Raw genomic sequence first — 22,581 nt, 5'->3', positions numbered from 1 at the left:
ATAACGTACACTTATTCAGCCTGTTGTTCACTATTCTTTATTTATTTTAAATTGCCTTTCAAATGTCTATTCTTAGTGTTGGGTTTTATAAAATACATTTCCCCCAAAAATGCGACTTATACTCCAGTGCGACTTACATATGTTTTTTTTCCTTCTCTATTATACATTTTCGGTAGGTGCGACTTATACTCCGGGGCGACTTATACTCTGAAAAATACTGTCGTTGTGGTTTCCCTCTCTGCATAAAAGTTTAAAATTAGCATATATTAATGCAGTATGAACAAGAATGTTTTAATGTAGACACATAGACTCATCATCTGTTGTGATTATATGCATCAAGTGTTCATTCAAGGCTAAGGAAAAATATCGAGATATATATCGTGTATCGTGATATGGCCTAAAAATATCGAGATATTAATAAAAAGGCCATATCGCCCAGCCCTACTAGGTGCTGACTTTTCATTTGGGTCGGCAGTGTATGAAAAATATGTATTTAACAATCAAGACCATTGGTTGATTAGCTGAATGTAAGAGGTCGTTACAAAAGACCAAAAATTGGGTATTAGTAATTACCAAAATGGAGGTCTTCCTCTGGGTCCTTGTCCAGGTCCTTCCCACATTTTCTGTAGACAGTGTCGTAACAAGAAGAAAACAATTAAAATGAAACGCTTACATCCAAACTGGACACTTGTTTTGACCGTGTGAGCGTGGAAAAAGGCTCGATCAGCCCTTCAGGTGTACAGCGTCGCTTTCCAGCGAGGATGACGTTATTGTGTTTTGTTTTAAGATGGCTGCAGACGTCAACCAACACTAGCTAAAGTAAGGCCCTCTAGCTGTAGCGTAAGGTTATAGGTACCGTATTTCAGCAGGAAGCACACATAAACACAGTGTTTAAAAAAAACATATTGAAACGGGGTGCAGCTAAATAGTGTAATATGTAAACAACAATGCGTTGTGAGGAACATTTGAAAGATGAATGTGTCCCTAGCGTGGCTGTTAGCTTTAGCAGCTATTACGGTTAAACCGCTCGCTCCTTGGAGCGGCGCTGCTCGCGTTCAGACATTGAATTAGAGCTTAACTTTTGTGCGGACAGATTTATTATGTACCCACCTTGAACACTGAAAATGCCGTCAATTTAGTCCACTGGCTAATATTAATATGGACAGAGGCGTCTCTCCGAGGACTGCTACATGCAGCGAGTCACGTGACTGACAGGCGCAGTTAAAAACTTCCGGTTTACTTCTCCGCGCTAATACGTCAAACATCGTATTTTGACCTAAGATACATTTGTTTAAAAGGTGAGTGAACAAAATTAACACGACAACTTGGGATAACGATTGGTTTTTTTTTTATTATTATTTCTTAAGCGTAGCAACTTGTTAGCTCAGCTAACTGTTGCACTACACATATAATCATAAACAAACCACATCTATACAATGCAGATCTACAGTACATTGTGATACAGTATAAGGAATGATTGATAACAACATTTGACAGCACTACAGAAGCAAAACGTCTAAAACAATACTCCACATTGAGTGTATTAAATCCTAATTTCATCTAAAATTAAGCATCATGGGGAAAATGCATTAATAAAGACTCTAAAAAGAAGAGCAAAGTGAAGAAGCTATAACATTTCAAAGAAATAAATAAGTCATTTTAATAATGGTGCTGTTTCTTCTGAAACATTTAGTACTGCAAAAAATATTAAGGCACTTTAACTAAAAATAAAAATAAACTTTCTTGCTGCCAATCAACTTGAATGTGATTTATGTGACCGCTGTGAAATATGTTAATAATTTACAAACATTTGTGATACAGTCAGACACACGTGTAAATGGCCGATACCAGTCGTTTTAAACAAATGATTTAATCTATTTAATTGGGTGGCGACTTGTCCAGGGTGTACCCCGCCTTCCACCCGAATGCAGCAGGGATAGGCTCCAGCAGCCCCCGCGACCCCGAAAGGAACAAGTGGTAGAAAATGGATAGATGGATGGAATTTACATGGGTGGGGCCTCGACTCCTTGAAAAAAAGATTTTCCGAATATTTTGTGGCGGTTTCTGCTCACCAAAGACTTGGTTTACTTATACTGAGCGTGTAATTCAAATATTCACTTTGGAAAATAGTCTGTGTGCAAGTAAATACACCTTTAAGTCATCAACTCAAGAATGGAAGAGCTGAAGCTTACCACTAGTCATTGGTTGAAACAAATAAATATTATCTACACTACATATACAGTACATACAGTCAGTTGATGATTAAAGAGGAATGGACGTCAATTAATTACACTACGCCTTTTTTTACAGCTTTTCATGGAAAATAGAGCAAAAGTGGAGCGCCTCATGGCTAGTTTTAAAGGGACTTGCACACAAAATAACAAGAGGGTAGAGAACATTACCAACTAGTCAGTACAGAAGGTAGAAATCATGAAATGCATGACATATTTAGAGAACATTAACACCACATGATTATGCAAACCATATTAGCTGTGCTGCTCATGTGCTTGTTAGTTGAATCTTGTGTTTAATTCCTTCTTTTCCTAAAGAGCATCGCCATTGCACCGTTTGTCCGCCTTCTCTTCCTGTCCGTCTGCACTTGGCTGAGTGGGCACAGGTGTGGCATCATTCTGTGTGTCAGGAGCATTTGCACTAAGAGCGGCCTTTAAGCTGGCAGCAAGACCACCGCTACTGCCTGTTGGACCTGTGGCGGCACCGGCAGGGGCACCACCGGCAGCACCGGCAGCGGGATCGGAAGCTCCAGAATCCCCAGGCTCGGATGCACGAAGCCTCTTCATGAGTGTGGTCACTCTGACAGCTTTCTGTGAGGACACACATGGACACGCTGAACACAATGGCAGGTAACATCAATATAATCAGCACCTTAAATGTTTTGATTATAGCTGGGACGTTTATTTATCTCAACTGCAAGTAAGACGGGGCAACTGACGAAGTTCGATTTTTTTGGAAGTGCATGTCAAGCTATGCGGGTCAAAGCTGAATTTTACTACAATGGAGTTGCTACTTCTTCGTCCTGTTATAGACTTGCAATTATCTGCCAATTATTCTGTGTGTTTACGACTTGTTCAGAGGGCATACAGTAATGAAGGGCATAGTAATAATACTATAAGTACTATAATTTAGTAAAGTATTACTTGTAATGAATTATAATTACAGAAAGAAACACCACAAAAGGCTTACATATTGTCCAGAAGTTGCAGACATTCTTCATGTATGTTTTACACTTGAAAAGTGTTTGTCCATCTTAAACATTCATTTATGTTCCAACAAATTTACTCTTGCACATTAAGAATATTTGTGAACTGTTGAGAGTCATCTACTGTATAGCGCAGTCGATTCAAATACCACACACTAAACAGCGTGTGCAAACAATAAAATTGTGTGTACTATGAGTGGGCGTGTAGCATGTGATCTACTAAGACTGCTTGTACAATTGAAAAGTGGTGCAAACCACCTTATGTAAAAAAAAATATATATATATATATATATATATATATATATATTTTGACATATACAGTCCAGAAATTTAACACATTTCAAATGTTCTTTTTTTTCTCCGCCAAACTGGTACAGACCACCTTATTTAAATTAGATTTCTGCATGTACTACACAACTTTTACCACAAAAACACTCATTTGCTGCACATTCTTGCTCCTACCTGTGGTGTTTTGCTATGTTTTCAAACAAACAGCAGATATCCATTCATACATCCATTTTAACCGCTTGTCCCTTTTGGGGTTGCAGGGGGTGCTGGAGCCTATCCCAGCTGCACTCGGGCGGAAGGCGGGGTACACCCTGAAAAAGTCGGCACCTCATCACAGGGCCCACACAGATTGATAGACAACATTCACGCTCAGCATGTACGTGTCTACATACATGTTGTGCGTTGTTTGCTGTGTGATGTTGCCTCTTCCTATTCGATATCAAGTTAACTTTAGTGTGGTGCTGGTTGTTGCTTTCATTAGTAAAATGTTACTTCATGCATTGAACTTGCTGTGCTTCTGATACTGTTTTCTTGACATACAACCACATCAAAAGTAGTGTGCCGCAATTACACCAAAAACATCGGTAACAGCATTGTAACATATGTAAAAGTAATTGATTAGATTTCTTGTTGCTAGTAAAAGTAACAGCGTTTTTCCTAAAAATGAGGGACAGGTGTATAGAGTACATTAACTTAATAGTGACCTTTCGAAATATAAGAGGTTTGAGAGAAAATGGGTAATGTAGAAATACTATTTATTGCACATCATGCATGCAAGAAATATGAATACCTTCCACTTGGCTTTAGCAAAGTTCTTTTCTATTTGTGCACAAACTCCATCTTTGATGTTCTTATCCGAGGCAGCATTCCCTGAAATCCTGCGAAAGGACAGCACAGTTTGTTTCTTCGAGAAATAATCACATTGTGTTGTTGTGTAGCAGTCTGAGCTGGCTTTGGTCCAATGTTGCTCACAGCCACTAGGGGGCATATTTGCATGACATTTGGGAATTGTCATGATATGCTGAGGAGCCTAGGCCAGCTCAGTTAATTTTTCCTTCTCAAAAGCTTGCATGGTGACCGCCTTATTTACCACTTGTTTTATTTTTCAACATTATTGTGTACCATTCATGAGCAATCGCCTCCTGTGCAGTCAATCTCTGGTCTTGGTCTACCTCCATCAAAGATGCCACCAGGTTCTTGGCTGAAAGAAGAGAAGCAAAAAATTACATACTTTCCTAATATCACAATCAGCATCAATTGATTTGAATTGATTGTTTTTTTACCAGAATCTGAAATGTCATCCCAATATGGTGAGTCAAATTCATAGTCTCCCGACAAGATCTTTAAGAAAAGGTTCTTGTCGCGACTGTCGGGGTCATCCTCGTCGGTATCATCGTAGAAAGGAGGGTTCCCAGACAAACTATTGAGTTGACCAAAATTACATCAAAAGAGTTGTTGTCATGTTGGTAAATCTCAATATTTGTCCTTAATTTCATGCACTTATTAGAGAAAATATATGTCTGTCCTCATAAGCAAAATAAACTACCGGTATTTTTCATAGGTTGGGACAATTGCACTCTACGGGCTTAATCTACTAAAGGTCTGCGTATATTAAAACATGTGCAAACTTAATAGCACACAAATATGATCTACTTAGCTGGTGTGCAGGATTGTGTCTTAAATGAGCAAAACAGTAAGGATTATCGATCAAAAGTGTTTAGACCTGATTTCCTAAAATCCAAATACCACGCGCTATACAGCGTGTGCAACATATACAATTGCGAGTACTATCAGTGAGCGTGTTGGGTGTGATCTACTAATACTGCGTGTACAATTAAAAGGTTGTGCAGACCAGCCATTTTAAATGAGAATTATGCATGTGCTATACGGGGCTTCCACCACAGAGATACGCAATTATTTACTGCACATTCACAGTGATGGGCTACGTAGCTTAACTACATGTTCCAGTAGCTTGGCAGTAGCTTAGCTACTTTTTTAACAAGTAGCTTTTCCTGTAGCTTAGCTACTTTTAGACCCATGTAGCTAGGTAGCTTACATCAAAGCTACAAGTTACAAAGAAAGAAAAAGGACTGTGAATCCAGGCCAAAAAAAATATGGAGAAAATACAATGACCTGGATAAATGAGGATCATACAGAGAAAATCCATGATGATTGGTTGGTGTTCGTATGACGAGTCACAATTGGCTAAGGTTAGAGCGAAACATTACGGACTGCCCAATCAGAGGCAAGGTAAGGCGGGTCATCAAAACCAGGAAGCAAAATCATAAGACACACACTCATGTCACATGACGACGAGGGTTCGGAGACAGAGGGACGCTTCAAGCTGACGACTCAAAAAGAAACATACTTGAAAATGTCAGAAGGATTCTCTCCTGCAGATTAGATTTTTCCTTTAGTAGTGAAGACGACGACGTCCAGTAAACCCACAATAATGCGTGTCCTTGGCCATATTTAGACAAATGTATGCGTTTAGAGCAAGCAATACCCAAAATCTTATTTTTTAGTTGTTTACCTTGTAAACCAAAATCCTAACTGCTGTCGTCATCTAAGACGTCTAACACAGTGTAGGGTGTCCCCAGCTAAATGACAGATAGTTAATAGTAATGGACCCTTATTGTACATTCTCAGTTACATTAACATACATGTGGGCCCATATATATAAATGCCGTTAAATGTAGCTTTGATGTAGCAAGCTACTTTTGCCGTGTAGCTTGTAGTGTAGCTTAGCTACATTTACTCAAGAGTAACTTGTAGCTTAGCTTGCTACATTTTCCAAGTAGCTTGCCAATTCCTGCACATTCATTTGATCATGCTCCTACCTTTCTGGGATGTTCGTGCAAACTGGCCCTGTTACGCGCAAATGGTTGCGCTGCAGTCAGAAGTAGGCGAGCGCTGCAATGGCAGAATCTCTTGTGCTCGTGTCAACAATGTATATATTTCTTTCAAAAATTAAAATGTTAGACAAAACATCTATCCAGCTGTTCCATCTTTGAGCTGATGGATGACTTAGGGCAGGGGTGTCCAAACTTTTGGACTTAGGGGCCACATTGGGCTAAAAATGTGGCTATAAATTTCATACCAATATGAACAGAGAAGTTTGCCAAACATTTAAAAATACAGTACCACCTTATGGAGCTAAATCAGGGCCAAAAGTCTTGTACGAGAAATAATTTACTTTAAAACTGAAAGTTCAGGTTTTGATTATAAATGTTAAAAAATACATCAGTTTATTCAAAATAAAAATACATTACAACAGGTTTTTTTTCCAGGTTGAATATGATTTTGATTCACATTTAACATTTTTTTGAATTAATTAATTGGATAGGGTTATACAGTATAAATTGATGCTGTGCTCACAACACTTTAAATTAGTGGTTAGAGTCTCCGCCCTGAGATCGGTAGGTTGTGAGTTCACACCAAAGACTATAAAAATGGGACCCATTACCTTCCTGCTTGACACTCAGCATCAAGGATTGGAATTGGGGATTAAATCACCAAAAATGATTCCCGGGCGTGGCCACAGCTGCTGCCCACTGCTCCCCTCACCTCCCAGGGGGTGATCAAGGGTGATGGGTCAAATGCAGAGAATAATTTTGCCACACCTAGTGTGTGTGACTATCATTGGTACTTTAACTTTAACTTAAACTCATGGTCATTGGCCATTGATTCTGCCTACGCCCGCAAGAGGATGGCAAGATTACAGTGGTTTAATTCACAGACTACTGAATTCAAAGCAACAACTCGCTGTGGGCCAATCTTCTTGTTAAAATTGTGATGTTTCATGGGCCGCACTGAAGACTCCGGCGGGCAGCACTGAGCTCGCAGGCCGTAGTTTGGACACCCCTGACTTAGGGGCTAATTTGGAGACATCGAAATGATGGTGCCAGATTTTTTTTTTTTTTTATGGTGTTCGTTATTTCATATAGGAAATTTTTATAATTAACATATCTCCTGTCAGAAAACATCTTATTGCGTCTGAATTATTACTGCGCACGCTCACAGTTAGTGTCAGCGTCTCCTTCGGTGTGCCTAAAAAGTGGGTTCCATTGTAGATCACCACTTCCAGGGCACAGCATAGCCATGAGAGACATAGTATTTGTAATATCTGCCAATATTACAGCTGACGTACAGCTGAGCTAGGCTGTTGATTTGTAAGAAGCCGCAGATGCCTGGTGTGACATAGCTTAACCGTAAAAGCAATACATAAAATGCCGCTAAAAGGAAATAAGCGCCCCGACCCCCCAACCCTCCCAGTGTATGGGAGGCACACTGCGTATGACCCATAGTCACATTAGAGAGTGTGCATGGACACTGGGACTTCACATATACAGTAGGTGTAAACGTACAAAAAAACATCTTTTACATGTAAATTCTGCCCCTTGCTAGGTCAGCATTGCACATGAAAATATGCAATGCTACAGTGGAAAGTGAGGTTGAGGGAGGGCAAAATATTTTGTTCTTCCTAGGTGAGGCTTAACAGAAAATATTTCAGAAGCACTGCGTTAGATCAATAAAGAGTTGATATATTGTTACACGTAATGTTGCTCGTCTACACAAGAAACAAACATACCTTTTGATTAGAAAGTTGATGTGCGTGCTTGAGCGGCAATTTCCATTGGCCAAAATGACGGACAAAGTTGCAGGGTTGTGTATAATTTGCGTGTATTGGCGATATCACGAAATTTCGCAGGGACTTGTGTTATCAATTGTTAGTCTTAGTAGATCACCGGCAACACACTCACTAATAGTACACACCATTTTATAGGTTGCCAATGATATTTGGCACTTATTTTGGGATCATAGAGTAGATCAGGCCCTGAATGTTCTGAATTTATGTTTCAATTCCAGTGTTTTATCCCAAAATATAGTAGTGAATAATGTTGTAACCAAGTAATGTGGCTCATTTTACATGAATTGCTTCACTAGCAGTGCTTACAGTATGTACATGATGACTCCTATTGCCCAGCAGTCTACAGGTCTTCCATATCGCTGCCTACCAACAACCTCTGGAGCTGAAAGTACAAAAAAAGCTCTCATTTTTCTTTTTCTTGTAATGACCAGCATGTCAAACTAAACCCACCAAGGTACTCTGGAGTCCCACACGGATCCTTAATGTGTCTGTTTTCCAGTTTTGCCAGCTGGAAGTCACTGATAACAATTTTAGAGTGTTTCAAGCGATTAAAGTACACAAGGTTTTCCAGCTGTGTGAGAAAAAAAAGGTTTATTGTTAGAATGCGAGTGTGATGACATGCTCATTTTTTATTACTGGATTTCAGAAGTCATGTACCTTTAGATTTCTGTGGACAATTTTCAAGGAGTGTAGGTAGGCCACGGCCTCCAGCACCTGTCTCATTACCTTGCTGGTGTCTCTCTCCGAGTAGTAGCCCTGATCTAAGATCCAGTCAAAAACCTCTCTGCCCATGGCTCTGCAGACAAGATCGTTTGAAGTTAATGGCCTTAGCCATTTGCAAAAGTACTGTAATTGATTGGTTATCGATCAATTGGTATTGGACGATTTTCCAGAAAAAGTACGTAATCAGCCATTGCCGATTCATGCCTTTTAATGCGGACCACAAAAGTGGATCACCTAAGTTAATAATCATCACGTCCACCGGTGGAAATAAACTACATTTCCTATTATGTCAAGTGTCATTATCAAGTAGCATTATTACTAGGAGGAGGCTAAACATGTTACACACTGAGTAAGAGCAAGCAGGAGCAGACTTGCTAATCGCTAAACTAGCCGCTAAGCTAGCTTTAAACCACAGAAGAAATAAGTGCTTTGTAAAGTTTAAAAACTGTTGATGAAAGCACGTTACAACAAAAGTAAGCAATTATTAACAGGAAATGAACAAGTAGATTGATAGGAGTTAGACAAAAGATAATATAACAACAACCCTTCCAACCATCCATTTTCTACCACTTATTCCCTTCGGGGTCGCGGGGGGCGCTGGAGCCTATCTCAGCTACAATCGGGCGGAAGGCGGGGTACACCCTGGACAAGTCGCCACCTCATCGCAAGGCCAACACAGATAGACAGACAATATTCACACTCACATCAGGGCTAGGGCCAATTTAGTGTTGCCAATCAACCTATCCCCAGGTGCATGTCTTTGGAAGTGGGAGGAAGCCGGAGTACCCAAAGGGAACCCACGCAGTCACGAGGAGAACATGCAAACTCCACACAGAAAGATCCCGAGCCCGGGATTGAACCCAGGACTACTCCGGACCTTCGTATTGTGAGGCAGATGCACTAACCCCTCTACCATAGTGCCGTTGGTGCAAAAACTCCCAGGAGGGCATACCTGGGCAAAAATGGTTCCATCATATTGTATTTAAAAAACAACTGTTGAGATGTATAAGAGCAACCTTTCTCTCAATGCCAATGACAGTCGTTAAAGTGGAATTTCGGTACTATGTATAAAAAAAACCCATCGCTGTAGAACGACCACTACTCGCCCAAAATCAGTCGATCATGCCCCTATATTGAAGCTATTATCATATACAGTATACTGTATCTGATGTATGACACCGAAAGACTTCCAAAGTTCGCGACTAAATACATATGACCAAAATAGTATAAATCTCACAGAGATTCCTGAGCCATTTTGAAAGATCATGAGCAAGCCAGACACGTCATCACGTGACGTAGAAGTGGAACCACAGATGACAGTCAAATTTATATGAGGCTGGCCGCCACAAGGTTACATTTGCACAATTTAACATTTACGAAAAGCAGTAGGAAGAAGCAGTGCTTATTTATTCCTGATGGTTACTGATAGTTTGTTCACTTCCTGTGTTAAACCTGTTCCAATAAAGTTGCATCTAAATACTTACAGCTCCAGAAAAATGAAGTACTCTTTCTTTGTTTCATAAGCATCAACCAGCTGCAAGATGTTATGATGTTTTATCCTGGAAAAGAAGAACGTCAAAGAAATAGTGAGCACAAAGAAGGGATTCAAAGATTCCCCAGCACCCAAATGTGACTGATTCCACTTTGAAATATCCATAACATTATGTAGCTATTAGCAGACATTAGTAATAATAGTAGTAAATGGTGTAGAAGCTCCATAATCAAACTTTCTAAATCAAGATATGAAGGAAAAAAACAAGTGTGGTAGCGGGATAAAAATTACCGTATTTTTCGGAGTATAAGTCGCACCGGAGTATAAGTCGCACCTGCCGAAAATGCATAATAAAAATGGAAAAAAACATATATAAGTCGCACTGGAGCCCAGCCAAATTATGAAAAAAACTGCGACTTATAGTCCGAAAAATACGGTACATACAACGTCCTACATATAAATTGAGCAAGGAAACAACGCAGGGGTTTTGAAAAAGCAGCTTGACAAAAAAAAAGAAAAAATAATATTCATAAACTTATGGTATGTTTAAAGGTAAAATGTAGGGATGTATATACATTTGTCAAGCCGATACTGATAATGTTCTACTTCTCAAGACAGATATGGAAACATATTTCTATCTATTATTTTAAAATGTCGATTTAATCAACTGCGCACTTCGTTCTTTGTGGGTGGTTGTGGGGCAGCTTCTTTAGCAGCAGGCATCTTTGTATAAGCTTTCAAAACAGTTGTTGTGATGCTAGCATTTCAGGTGGGTGATAGGTATAATGAGTTGACAAATGATATTTTTTCCCTTCTCACATAATTTTTGCATTACATTGGATGAAACGTCTTCTTCTGAAACACTGAATAATTTCCAAGCGACTGGCGCCCTGTTTGTTTACAATGATCTCGGGAAGTTTACAGCATAGCCAAAATTACTGTGCAACCGGAAAGTATTCACAGCGCTTCACTTTTTACAAATTGTGTTATGTTACAGTCTTAGTACAAAATGGAATACATTAGTTTTGGTCCTTAAAATTCAACACACAATACCTCATAACGACAATGTGAAAACGTTAGTTTTTTTTTAGAATGTTTTAAAAATGTATTAAAAAAAAAACTTAGGAAATCACATGTAAATATGTATTTATTGCTCAATACTTTGTTGATGCACCTTTTGCAGCAATTACAGCCTCAAGTATTTTTTAATACAATGCCACAAGCTCCACCAGATTGGATGGGAAGCGTCAGTGCACAGCCATTTTCAGATCTCTCCACAGATGTTCAAACGGATTGAAGTCTGGGTGGGCCACTCAAGGACGTTGACATAGTTGTCCTGAAGCCATTCCTTTGATATCTTAGCTGTGTGCTTAGGGTCGTTGAAAGATGAATCGTCACCCCAATCTTAGTTCAAGAACGCTCTGGAGCAGATTTTCATCCAGGATGTCTCTGGACATTGCTGGATTCATCTTTCCCTCTGTCCTGATTAGTCTCCCAGTTCCTTCCGCTGGAAAACATCCCCACAGCATGATGCTGCCACCACCATGCTTCACTGTAGGGATGGTATTGCCCTGGTGATGTGCTGTGACTGGTTTCCTCCAAACATGACGCCTGACATTCACGCCAAAGAGTTAAATCTTTGTCTCATCAGACCAGAGAATTTTGTTTCTTATGGTCTGAGAGTCTTTCATGTGCATTTTGGCAAACCTTTACAAAAGCATGGCTTCCATCTGGCCAGTCTACCATACAGGCCTGATTAGTGGTTTGCTGCAGAGATGGTTGTTCTTCCAGAAGGTTCTCCTCTCTCCACAGAGGAATGCTGTAGCTCTGACAGAGTGACCATAGGGTTCTTGGTCACCTTCCTGACTCGAGCGTTTTTCCCCTGATCGCTCGATTTAGACGGCCGAACAGCTCTAGGAAGAGTCCTGGTGGTTCCAAACTTCTTCCATTTACAGAAGATGGAGGCCACCGTGCTCTTTGGGACCTTGAAGGCAGCAGATATTTTTCTCTACCCTTCTCCAGATTTGTGCCTCCATACAATCCTGTTTTGGAGTGCTCTAGACAATTCCTTTGACTTCATTTTTGGTTTGTACTCTGCCATGCACTGTCAAGTGTGGGACCATGTATATATATATAGACTATGGTTGTCAAAAAAAAAAAAGATTTTTGGATGAATCGCGATTCTTATTTGTAACAGTTCTTAATTGATTAAAAAAAATCTAAAATCGATTTTAAAAAAACAAAAAAACCAACACTTTTAAAAAATATATATTATTATTTTTGTCCAGCCACTCAGGCAAATCATATTGTTGCTGTTATTGCTGTACAGATTCACTTTACAAAAACAAAGCGTTGGATACTTCTCTTGTTGCCTTATTTGTATTTGTCTTTATTAAATGTTTGGGTGGAATTTTATTAAACAAAACCAGTTTTCTTTAAGTAACACATAAATTTATTAGAGCTGTTTATCTATTTTGTGGAGGAATGTAGTTAATCATAGAACTGGCACCCAATGTTATGGGAAAAGTATATCTTTTTAATTGAGAATCGATTCTGAATCGAATTATCACCCCAAGAATTGAATCGAATCGTTTGGTGCCTGAAGATTCACAGTCTTACTATAGACGAGTGTTTGCCTTTCCAAATCATGGCCAACCAACTGAATTTACCACAGGTGGACTTCAACTGAGCTTTAGGAACAGCTCAAGAATGATCAGTTGAAACAGGATTCACCTGAGCTCACTTTTGAGCACCTTGGCAAAATATGTGAATGCTTATGTACGTTTGATTTCTTTGTTTTTTTAAATTTATAATAAAATTGTAAAACAATTCTAAAAGAAAAACGTTTTCACTTAATTATGGGGTATTGTGTGTTGAATTTTGAGGAAAAAATTAATGTATTCCATTTTGGAGCAAGGCTTTAACATTAAAAAATGTGGAAAAAATGAAGCACTGCAAATACTTTCCGGATGCACTGTAGCTACGTCACTTAACTATGCTCCTATAGCTGCATGAGCAGCAGAAAAGGTAGGTTTCTGGGTGGGTTAGGAATTTGCTCACCCAGAAACCTCATTACAGCATTTTCTTTCTTCTTTTTTTAATTGTTATTGGATTTGTCGGTGTGACGTCAATATTTTTCATATCAGTCAGATATTTATCCAAATGATTAGATTCCTGCAGTGAGAGTCTGGCCTGAGCAGCATAAAATCTAGTTTTTCAAGTTCCAGCTATACCATATTCACTGAAAAAATCATAAACTGCATGCATTGATTTCTATATCCACTTGGAAGCAGCAGAATCATCACAAAGACATGTTTTATTGTGTAAATAACAATTACTTTCTTGACACACACATAGGAATAACACATGCGAGATGTGTTTCTCTATGCAGCACATTCTCTCTTTTATTTTACGAGTTCAAGTTCCACTAATGGGGAGACTGATGCATCCTGAGTAATGATCTCTTACCCAGCATTTCCTATTTGGAAAAAATACCTTGTATCTCAGCTCCACTTACATTTTCAAGATCATTATTTCATTCTTAGCAGCTTTCCTCACATTCCTGCCATCCTTTTTGTTGAACTTTTTGCAGGTGTACATTTTCAACGTGTTCCTGTCCTTCGCCCGGAATATCTCGCAGAACTCCTCCCTGTGGAGAAAAAAAAAGAAAATATCATATTATTGTTAACATTGTTAATTGACTGACGAGCAGCCTTACTTACGATTTAACAACTTGTCCCAGGTCATATTTGTCGTTGATTTCTGAGGGGTCAATGTAATCCTTCTTTTCCCCGAGTGTCAGACAACTAAATGGCATGGCAGCTCTTGCTCTAGCCAGGGAAGCTCTTGCTGAAAGAAATATGAATATTTAATTTGGATTATAATACTGTACAAGGAATAAAAAGAATTACAGTAATTACAGGCACAGCTTGATAATACATGAGAATATGGTGCAAAACTGGTTTCTAATTAGATTTGGATTATTATACAAGGAATAAATGGAATTACAGTAATTACAGGCACATCTTAATAATAAATGAGAATATGGTGCAAAACTGGTTTGACTTTAGGAGTTCAAATTAGACAAAACATCAATTGAAGGTCCTCACTGTAAAAAAACATGTTTGGGATTTTGCATTAAAAAAGTGACTGTTCAGTCACCAGAACTTTACCGTAAAATGTATAGGTTTTTTTGCAGCAATTTACTGTAAATTGAAAAAGGCTTTTATGTTATTTTTACAGTGAAATTCTGGTGACTGAGCTGCTAGGCTTTTTTTGTAATATCAACATACTTTGTCTTTTACAGTGAAGGAAGTTGTTGCAGTTAATCTTTTTAATTAGATTGCAAAATAGTACCTTACAGTGCATCCGAAAAGTATTCACAGCGCTTCACTTTTTCCACATATTGTTATGCTATAGCCTGATTCCAAAATGAAATACATTCATTTTTGTCCTCAAAATCCTACACACAATACCCCATAAAAGCAATGTGATTTTTTTTTTTTTTTTTTAGAGATTTTTGCATATGTATTATAAAAAAACAACAAATAAGAAATCACATGTGCATAAGTATTCACAGCTTTTGTCATGAAGCTCAAAAGCGAGCTCAAGTAAATCCTGTTTCAACTGCTCATCCTTGGAATTTTCTTACAACTTAACTGGAGTCTACCTGTGGTTAATTCAGTTGATTGGAAGTGATTTGGAAAGGAACACACCTGTCTGTATATATAAGGTCCCACACTTGACAGTGCATAGCAGAGCACAAACGAAGTCAAAGGAATTGTCTGTAGACCTACGAGACAGGATGGCCTTGAGGCACAAATCTGGGGATGGGTACATAAAAATATCTGCAGCCTTGAAGGTCCCAATAAGCACAGTGGCCTCCATCATCCGTAAATAGTAGAACATTTGGAACCACCAGGGCTCTTCTTAGAGCTGGCCGGCCGTCTAAATTGAGTGATCGGGGGAGAAGGGCCCTACTCAGGGAGGTGACCAAGAATCCTACGGTCATCCTGTCAGGGTGGGCAATTATATCACTGTGATTGATGATCGTGATTAATTTGAGTTCGATCACGGTGTTAGTGCTGTTAGCATTTTTACCTTAATCAAACATGGCAAAAAATGTATGTTAGATGGAGTTAACAGTAGGGAAGCAACAAAGCTTGGTATTCTCCTGCACGGAACAATATGCCTTTATTGACCGTGACCCTGTGTGTGTCTTTGAATGTGTGCGTGTTTGTGCACGTCGCAAAATTCAGGCTCCATCCATCCATCCATTTTCTACCGCTTGTCCCTTATGGGGTTTTAGGGGGTGCTGGAGCCAATCCCAGCTGCACATGGGCGGAAGGCGGCGTAACCCTGGACAAGTCGCCACCTCATCGCAGGGCCAACACAAATAGACAGACAACATTCACACTCACATTCACACTCAAGGGCCAATTTAGTGTTGCCAATCAACCTATCCCCAGGTACATGTCTTTGGAGGTGGGAGGAAGCCGCAGTACCCGGAGGGAACCCACGCAGTCACGGGGAGAACATGCAAACTCCACACAGAAAGATCCAAGATCGAACCCAGGACCTTCGTATTGTGAGGCACGCGTACTAACCCCTGTATCACCGTGCTGCCCTCACGACGTAATTATTGTCCAATCAGCATTGTACCTCTTCCCCCTTTTCACAGCTGGAAGTTCAGCCCAGAAAAACAAAATAAAGAAATATGACTAACACTAGCATAGAAGTTGAAACACAGCATTGAGAAGGAGCAGCGACTAGAGTGACAGACTTTAGTTTCACTATCTCCGGCAGATCACCAGTAATTGCCTTGAATTCAGACTTGCAGGCACTCAAAAATGTCTTTGTGACTAAAGTATTGTATTGGTCCCGACTGGCAGAATAAACACACCCACTAATTTAATCAGAAAAATGCATTTTTATATCTAAATATTTTTATTCAGACTTTTTATTTACGTGTCTGCAAAGATTCAACATGTACTAAAAACTCTGCAGACACTTTTGGTTCCTTTCATTTTTGTGTTGTGGATTAAAAACATTTTGGTGGTACACATTATTTACCTCAAATTCAAACTGCTCTTTAATATACTTTTAAAAACTTTTAAACTCTCCCACCTGATATGCCACCAATAGAGTCCCCAGAACACCAACTGGACACTAACCCTCCCAAGTGGAGTGAGGTGGAGAGAATTGTGCGACGAGCAAGAGCTGCATCCTCTCCTGGGCCCAATGGAATTCCATACCGATTCTATAAGAAAACTCCAGAGGTTTTACACTTTCTATAGAGGCTGATAAAGGTGGTGTGGCAGAAACAAGCAATTCCAACTGCATGGCGGAGGGCAGGAGGCATCCTGATCTCCAAGGAAAATGACTCTGTGGACATCAGCCAGTTTCGCCAAATCAGCCTTCTCAATGTTGAAGGCAAATCTTTTTCAGTGTAGTGGCTCACAGGCTGGCCATTTACCTGGAAAGGAACCAATACATTGACACTTCGGTGCAAAAAGCAGGGATTCCAGGCTTCTCGGGGTGCCTAGAGCACACAAACATGATATGGAGTCAAATTCAAGCTGCCAAAAAGGGTGGAAGAGATCTCCATGTTGTGTTCCTGGACCTAGCAAATGCCTTTGGGTCAGTTCCTCGTGATCTCCTCTGGGTGGCATTCCACTATTTCAGTGTCCCGGATTCCATAACTGGTCTCGTCAAAGCCTATTTCCAGGACCTACAGCCATGCCTGACAACTGCTGAGTGTACCACAGCATGGCAGCGACTTGAAATAGAAATAATGGCAGGGTGTACCATCTCACCTCTTGCTTTTACAATGGCTATGGAGGTCTTCATCTGAGCCTCTAGGTGGGTGGTAGGAGGTCAAAAGATTAAATCAGGTCTTTGTCTCCCGCCTATCAGAGCCTATTTGGATGATATGACCATCCTCACCACAACCAAGGCGTGTGGTAGGCGGCTGCTGAACAAGCTGCAAGAAAACATCCAGTGGGCCCGGATGGAAATAAAGCCAAGCAAGTCCAGAAGCATCTCGGTGGTGAGGGGAAAGCTGATGGAACATCGATTTTATGTGGGTGAGGAGGCTATGCCAACAGTGTCTGAGAAGCCTGTCAAGAGTCTTGGACGTTGGTATCATACCACCCTCAAAGACATAGGGCAGGTGGACCAGCTCAAGCAGGATACTATAACTAGCCTTGAAAAAATTGATAAGACCATGCTCCCTGGCCGGTTAAAGCTGTGGTGCCTCCAATTTGGGTTGCTACCCAGGCTAATGTGGCCTCTAACCATCTATGACATACCAACCACAAAGGTAGAAAAGTTGGAACGGGTGGTTAGCTCATTTGCTAGGAAGTGGCTGGGTCTTCCCAACTGCTTCAGTAACATTGGACTGTACAGAAGAGGTGTTCTGGAGCTTCCTGTTTCCAGCCTAGTAGAGGAGTTTAAGTGTGCAAAGGTAAGGCTGGAAATGACGCTAAGAGAGTCGCGTGACCCATGCGTTGCCCAAACAGCTCCTACCTTGGTGACCGGAAGGAAATGGACTGCAGCGGCAGCTACTCTGCAAGCAAAGGAGGATCTTAGGCACAGAGACATCATTGGCCTTGTGCAGCAGGGGAGAGGAGGCCTTGGCCTTGGTGAGAGCAGACCCTTGTGGCATACGGCTGCTCCAGCTCAGCGACGTCGGCTGGTTATAGAGGAGGTATGTCGACACAAGCAGGCAACAAGATGTGTAAAGGCTGTCTCACAAGTCAAGCAAGGACAGTGGATGAGCTGGGAAGGAGTTGAGAGGAGAAAGGTCTCATGGAGGGAGCTATTGGGCATGTAGGCAGTTCACATCAGCTTCATCTTACGCTCCACTTATGATGTCCTTCCCTCCCTCTCCAACCTCAAACAGTGGTACGGAGAGGACCCCACATGCCCCCTCTGTCCATCTCCAGCTAACCTCAAACACATTCTCGTTGGCTGCAAGACAAGTCTGTTACAAGGGCGCTACACCTGGCGGCACAACCAGGTTCTGAAGTGTCTAGCAGCCACGTTAGAGGCCAGAAGAGTGAAGATCAATGCCCCACCAAATGTACATAATACATCCACAAGAGAGTTCATCCAAGAAGGTGCAGAGTCAACCAAAGGCCATATACCAGACATAGGCCAGCTCGGAAGGGCTTGTGACTGGAAAATGGCGGTGGATCTCAATCAAAAGCTCTGCTTTTCTTCAGAGATAACCAGATCAAATCTCAGACCAGACGTTGTGCTCTGGTCCTCCTCACTGCATATAGTGTACATAATAGAACTCACGGTTCCTTGGGAAGCTGCTGTGGAGGAGGCATTTGAACGCAAAAGCTTTAAGTACACCGGACTGGCAGCTGATGCTGAGCAGAATGGATGGAAAGCCAAGGTCTGCCCAGTGGAAGTTGGCTGCAGAGGTTTTGTGGACCGGACAACCATCAGGCTGCTTTAGGATATTGGAGTTTGAGGCCAAACCCTGCAAAACACCATCAAAGCCCTCTCAGGAGCAGCAGAGACAGCCAGTCGGTGGCTGTGGGTGAAGAGGAGAGACATCATCTGGAGTTCTAGTAAGACCTACATCACATTATGGTTAAAAGCAGAAGGGGGCTACCTCCCAAGGAGGTAGCCTACTGTTACCACTCTACTCAGGTTATTTTGCATCATGGGATTGTTCCATTTAGTCCTAAAATTGAACTTATTAAATATAAGCTACAGTATTTGAGTTAAAAAAACCAACTTAACAATCTGGGTCTTGCCGTTTGCCAAAGCACTGGTGAGAAGCACTAATGTATACAAGTAATTAAAGAATACAAATAATAATTTACTGTTTGAAAGTGGTGTTTAATAAAAGTTAACTTGAAATAAAATTATTTTAGTATTCACTACACCACTGATACTTTGTTTACTGCAGAAAGTCAATTTTTAATCTTTTATCTTTTATTGTGTACTGTTTGTATTGTATTGTATTGTTTTAAGCTGTTGGTTCGTCTCGTTTTGTCTCCTCTTGTCTTTTTAAGTGCCACCAAAATTTTGTTGTCGCGATACAATGACAAATAAAAATATTTGAATCAAATCATTATCATCGATCAAGTTGCAGTATTTTCAGAGGTTAGTGGTTGTTTTTAAGAACTGTGTGTGTGAGTGTGTGTGTGTGTGTGTGTGTGTGTGTGTGTGTGTGTGTGTGTGTGTGTGTGTGTGTGTTTGAACCAATATTACTGTATACACTAGGGATGTCAAAGAAAATCGATTTTTGAATGAATCGCGATTCTATTTTTTAAGAATTCGTAATTGATTAAAAAAAAAAAAAAAAAGGTTAATTGTATTTATTTATTTTTTAAATTTGTCCTGTCCGGTCACTCAGGCAAATCATATTGTTGATGTAGATGTCCATATTTGCTGTACAGATTTACATTAGAAAAAAACGTTTTTTTGAAGTAATCAAAAACTTATCACAGGTGTTTATTTATTTTATGGCTGAATGTAGTTAATCATAAAACTGGCACCCAATGTTATTAAAAAAAAGATTGATTTTGAATCGTTTTGAACTGAACATCGATTCTGAATCGAATTGTTACCGTCAATAATCAAAACGAATTGTGTGGTGCCCAAAGATTCACAGCCCTACTGTACACGACAGTATGTTTTACCTGTGTCTTACACTGTATGTACTACAGTACAGTAAATCTATTTTTCCATTACTGTATTGGGTACATGTGTTATTTCATGTTGAAAGGGCTATGGTAAAGTATAAAAAAACATATTTAGAAGGTTGTAAACAGGTGTTTAAACTCTAACTATGAAAATATTAAATTTACAAATACGAATTCATACTTCGTAGAAATTCACTTATAGCTAACAGGGCTGGAGCCAATTAACAGCGATAAACGAGGAATAACAGGATTTAACTTCCTGACCATTTTTCACAATTTATAATGTCCTGAATTAGTTTTTTTTTATTACTGTAGGTAAACTGTAATCATCAAAATTACTACGAAAGTTAAAAATGCATTCTTGAAGTATTTGACTGAGTGTGTAGTGAATCAATAGAATTTAAGAGATTCACTTTTTCAATTAAACTGCCTAAATAAATTAGCTTTCAAAAAGATTTAAACTTTGAAATACTATAAACTTTTAAATGTTTAAATAAAATGATAAGATAATTATGAATTATAGTAATAATAAAGTCTTATAAAAATCAATGTGTTCATTTTGGTCTTGTTTCTTCAGCTGTGCAGTAAATTGTGTACTGCAGCAGAAGCAGTATTTATATCTCCTTTTTACTGCAAGAAAATTCTACACTTGACCTTCACTGCTACTGTACTCACTTGTTATCTTTTTGCTATTTACTTTAAAACATCAGATAAACTAGACAGCACCTTCAAATGCAGCAGTATTCATATTATCTGATGCTGTATTTACCATATCATAGACTGTACATACTGTATATACTGTGAATTATATCTGCATCATGCACTGTAATTTAATTTAATTCTTGATAATAAAGTAGTCCTGGGATTTTGCAAAGTCACGATTGTGCCAAATCACACACATTGAACAAATCCTCACAAATTATGCAGGGCCTCTCAACAGCTAATCAGTGCCATTTCACCAATTTGTCTCTGAAAAATGTCAACTCTTAATTGACTAAATGACACAATTTTTAGTGTAGCATAAACCTACTTCTTGTTTCTGTCTACAGCGCTGAGCCTTCTGGCTAATGTAGTATGTAAACATTTACTTTCTAGTTTACCCGTATTTATATCTTTATTAAACATTTATTATGTTAGAGATGTTGAAGTGTGATGATAGTATCTCACTGTCTCTCATTAACCAACAAAAATTAGCGCCATAGATCGCTGGGTTCACAAATGCTCTTATTGTGTAGGGGTAAATGTGTTGGAACATAAATGAATGTTTAAGATGGACAAACACTTTTCAAGCATAAAACATACACAGAGAATGTCTGAAACTTTTGCTTTTGAACAACAGTGTAGACCGCAAACAATATGGAAGCCTTTATAGGTTTTTTCGTTTTGTATTATAGTTAATCATTACTATTATTAAAACAGTCAAGTAATTTGATGATGAGCTCTGAATATGTGCTTTTAAGTGTCTACTTTCAAGTCTGTGTGGTATAAAACGAGTAAAACATCAATACAGTATTTGTTGTACATTTTTTGTTGAAATCCTGTGCATTTGGGGGTTAAGGTTACAAGGAACGCTTAAAACATTGACAACAAATTCATAAACTCACAAGTTAATTCAAAGTTATTGAGAAAAAAAATCCTTAAAACATTGCAACTTTTGCCACAACTTTCTGAGAAAGCTGCTACGAATTCAGGCATTCAAGCCCAAAACAATCACAAACAGTCACAAAAAAAGCCTGCAAATTCCTGCAGTAATTAATTAATCAAAATTAATTTCTAGGCTATTAAAAAAAATGTATACCTAATCTTGTTGCATCTATAACTTAATTATATACAAGTTCACCTAACTTGATTAAAAATGATTGGAAAATGTTGCTTAATTTTTAGAAAAGTTTTTTTTTACAGTGTTATACATCAAGGTCAGCTAAAGACATTCAAACATGTATTTTAAATACTGTACAAGACATGTGGTGATCCTCACTGGACACAAGATTATGTACACCTGCACACTATAATAAATCTGCCTTGACAAATATGTGATTGCTATTAATTTAAACTCTTTCTATTGTGCAGGTGTGCTTAATGTTGTGGCCAGAGAGTGCACTGCTTCCATGTTGGAGTCTTTTCTATCACTGGCCAACGTTCTATGTTTTTATGGTAAACACAGCTTTCTTGGCAAGCATCGCTGTAGAAATGGCAGCCGGCAGAGAAGAAGTGGGAGTCAAAGAAAACTGAGCTGCTGTCTGGAGCCTCAGTCAAGACCCCACAAAAGCAAACGATTGGTCATGGCTGTAAAAAAAAGATTAAAAAAACAACAACAACGAGCCTGTAATACATCGTGTTGCATGTGAGCATGAATATTGTTCTTAAAATAGAAAAAAGTGAATCATAAGAATGAACCAATTTGGAAGGATGGTCTGCCATCTTGCTTTACTACTGTTTGTTGTGTTTGTCATGTTGGTGGTCCACAAGGGTACTCATTGCTCAGAGTGATGTCCCTGCACAGGGATGTAGGAACCACAGGGTACGGGGGGTACAAGTTTTTTTG

General features: G+C 39.4%; 2 protein-coding genes and 1 long non-coding RNA gene across 8 annotated transcripts in view; 1 reads left to right on the top strand and 2 right to left on the bottom strand.

Moving 5' to 3' along the window:
• rbm6 (RNA binding motif protein 6) overlaps positions 1–1,226 on the bottom strand; it is a 31,280-nt gene extending 30,054 nt beyond the window's left edge. Inside the window, exons 1-2 of one of the 3 annotated variants that reach the window (XM_061923614.1) lie at positions 1,111–1,226; positions 574–623 (exon numbers count right to left, since the gene is read on the bottom strand). In XM_061923614.1, the coding sequence (XP_061779598.1) occupies positions 574–620 (47 nt within the window). In that variant the 5' untranslated portion in view covers positions 621–623; positions 1,111–1,226. The remainder of the gene's footprint in view (positions 1–573; positions 624–1,110) is intronic. The other 2 variants (XM_061923613.1, XM_061923615.1) reach the window with 2 other exon arrangements.
• A 13-nt stretch (positions 1,227–1,239) lies between these two features.
• Positions 1,240–3,998, top strand: LOC133570862 (uncharacterized). Its single transcript, XR_009810247.1, has 3 exons — positions 1,240–1,298; positions 2,550–2,861; positions 3,766–3,998. It is a non-coding gene; the product is annotated as an uncharacterized lncRNA (long non-coding RNA).
• Positions 1,357–22,581, bottom strand: part of LOC133570860 (caM kinase-like vesicle-associated protein) — a 41,699-nt gene continuing 20,474 nt past the window's right edge. For 3 of the 4 annotated variants that reach the window (XM_061923617.1, XM_061923619.1, XM_061923618.1), the window contains exons 2-11: positions 14,094–14,220; positions 13,889–14,020; positions 10,364–10,438; positions 8,814–8,952; positions 8,607–8,727; positions 8,463–8,538; positions 4,789–4,925; positions 4,628–4,706; positions 4,296–4,383; positions 1,359–2,822 (exon numbers count right to left, since the gene is read on the bottom strand). In XM_061923617.1, the coding sequence (XP_061779601.1) occupies positions 2,544–2,822; positions 4,296–4,383; positions 4,628–4,706; positions 4,789–4,925; positions 8,463–8,538; positions 8,607–8,727; positions 8,814–8,952; positions 10,364–10,438; positions 13,889–14,020; positions 14,094–14,188 (1,221 nt within the window). In that variant the 5' untranslated portion in view covers positions 14,189–14,220 and the 3' untranslated portion in view covers positions 1,359–2,543. Of the gene's footprint in view, positions 2,823–4,295; positions 4,384–4,627; positions 4,707–4,788; positions 4,926–8,462; positions 8,539–8,606; positions 8,728–8,813; positions 8,953–10,363; positions 10,439–13,888; positions 14,021–14,093; positions 14,221–16,544; positions 16,639–22,581 lie in introns of those variants that run through there. The other variant, XM_061923616.2, reaches the window with a different exon arrangement.

This window comes from Nerophis lumbriciformis, linkage group LG28, assembly GCF_033978685.3.
Source record: "Nerophis lumbriciformis linkage group LG28, RoL_Nlum_v2.1, whole genome shotgun sequence".
In the NCBI taxonomy this organism is placed as follows: domain Eukaryota; kingdom Metazoa; phylum Chordata; class Actinopteri; order Syngnathiformes; family Syngnathidae; genus Nerophis; species Nerophis lumbriciformis.
This window is presented reverse-complemented; position numbering and strand designations above follow the sequence as displayed.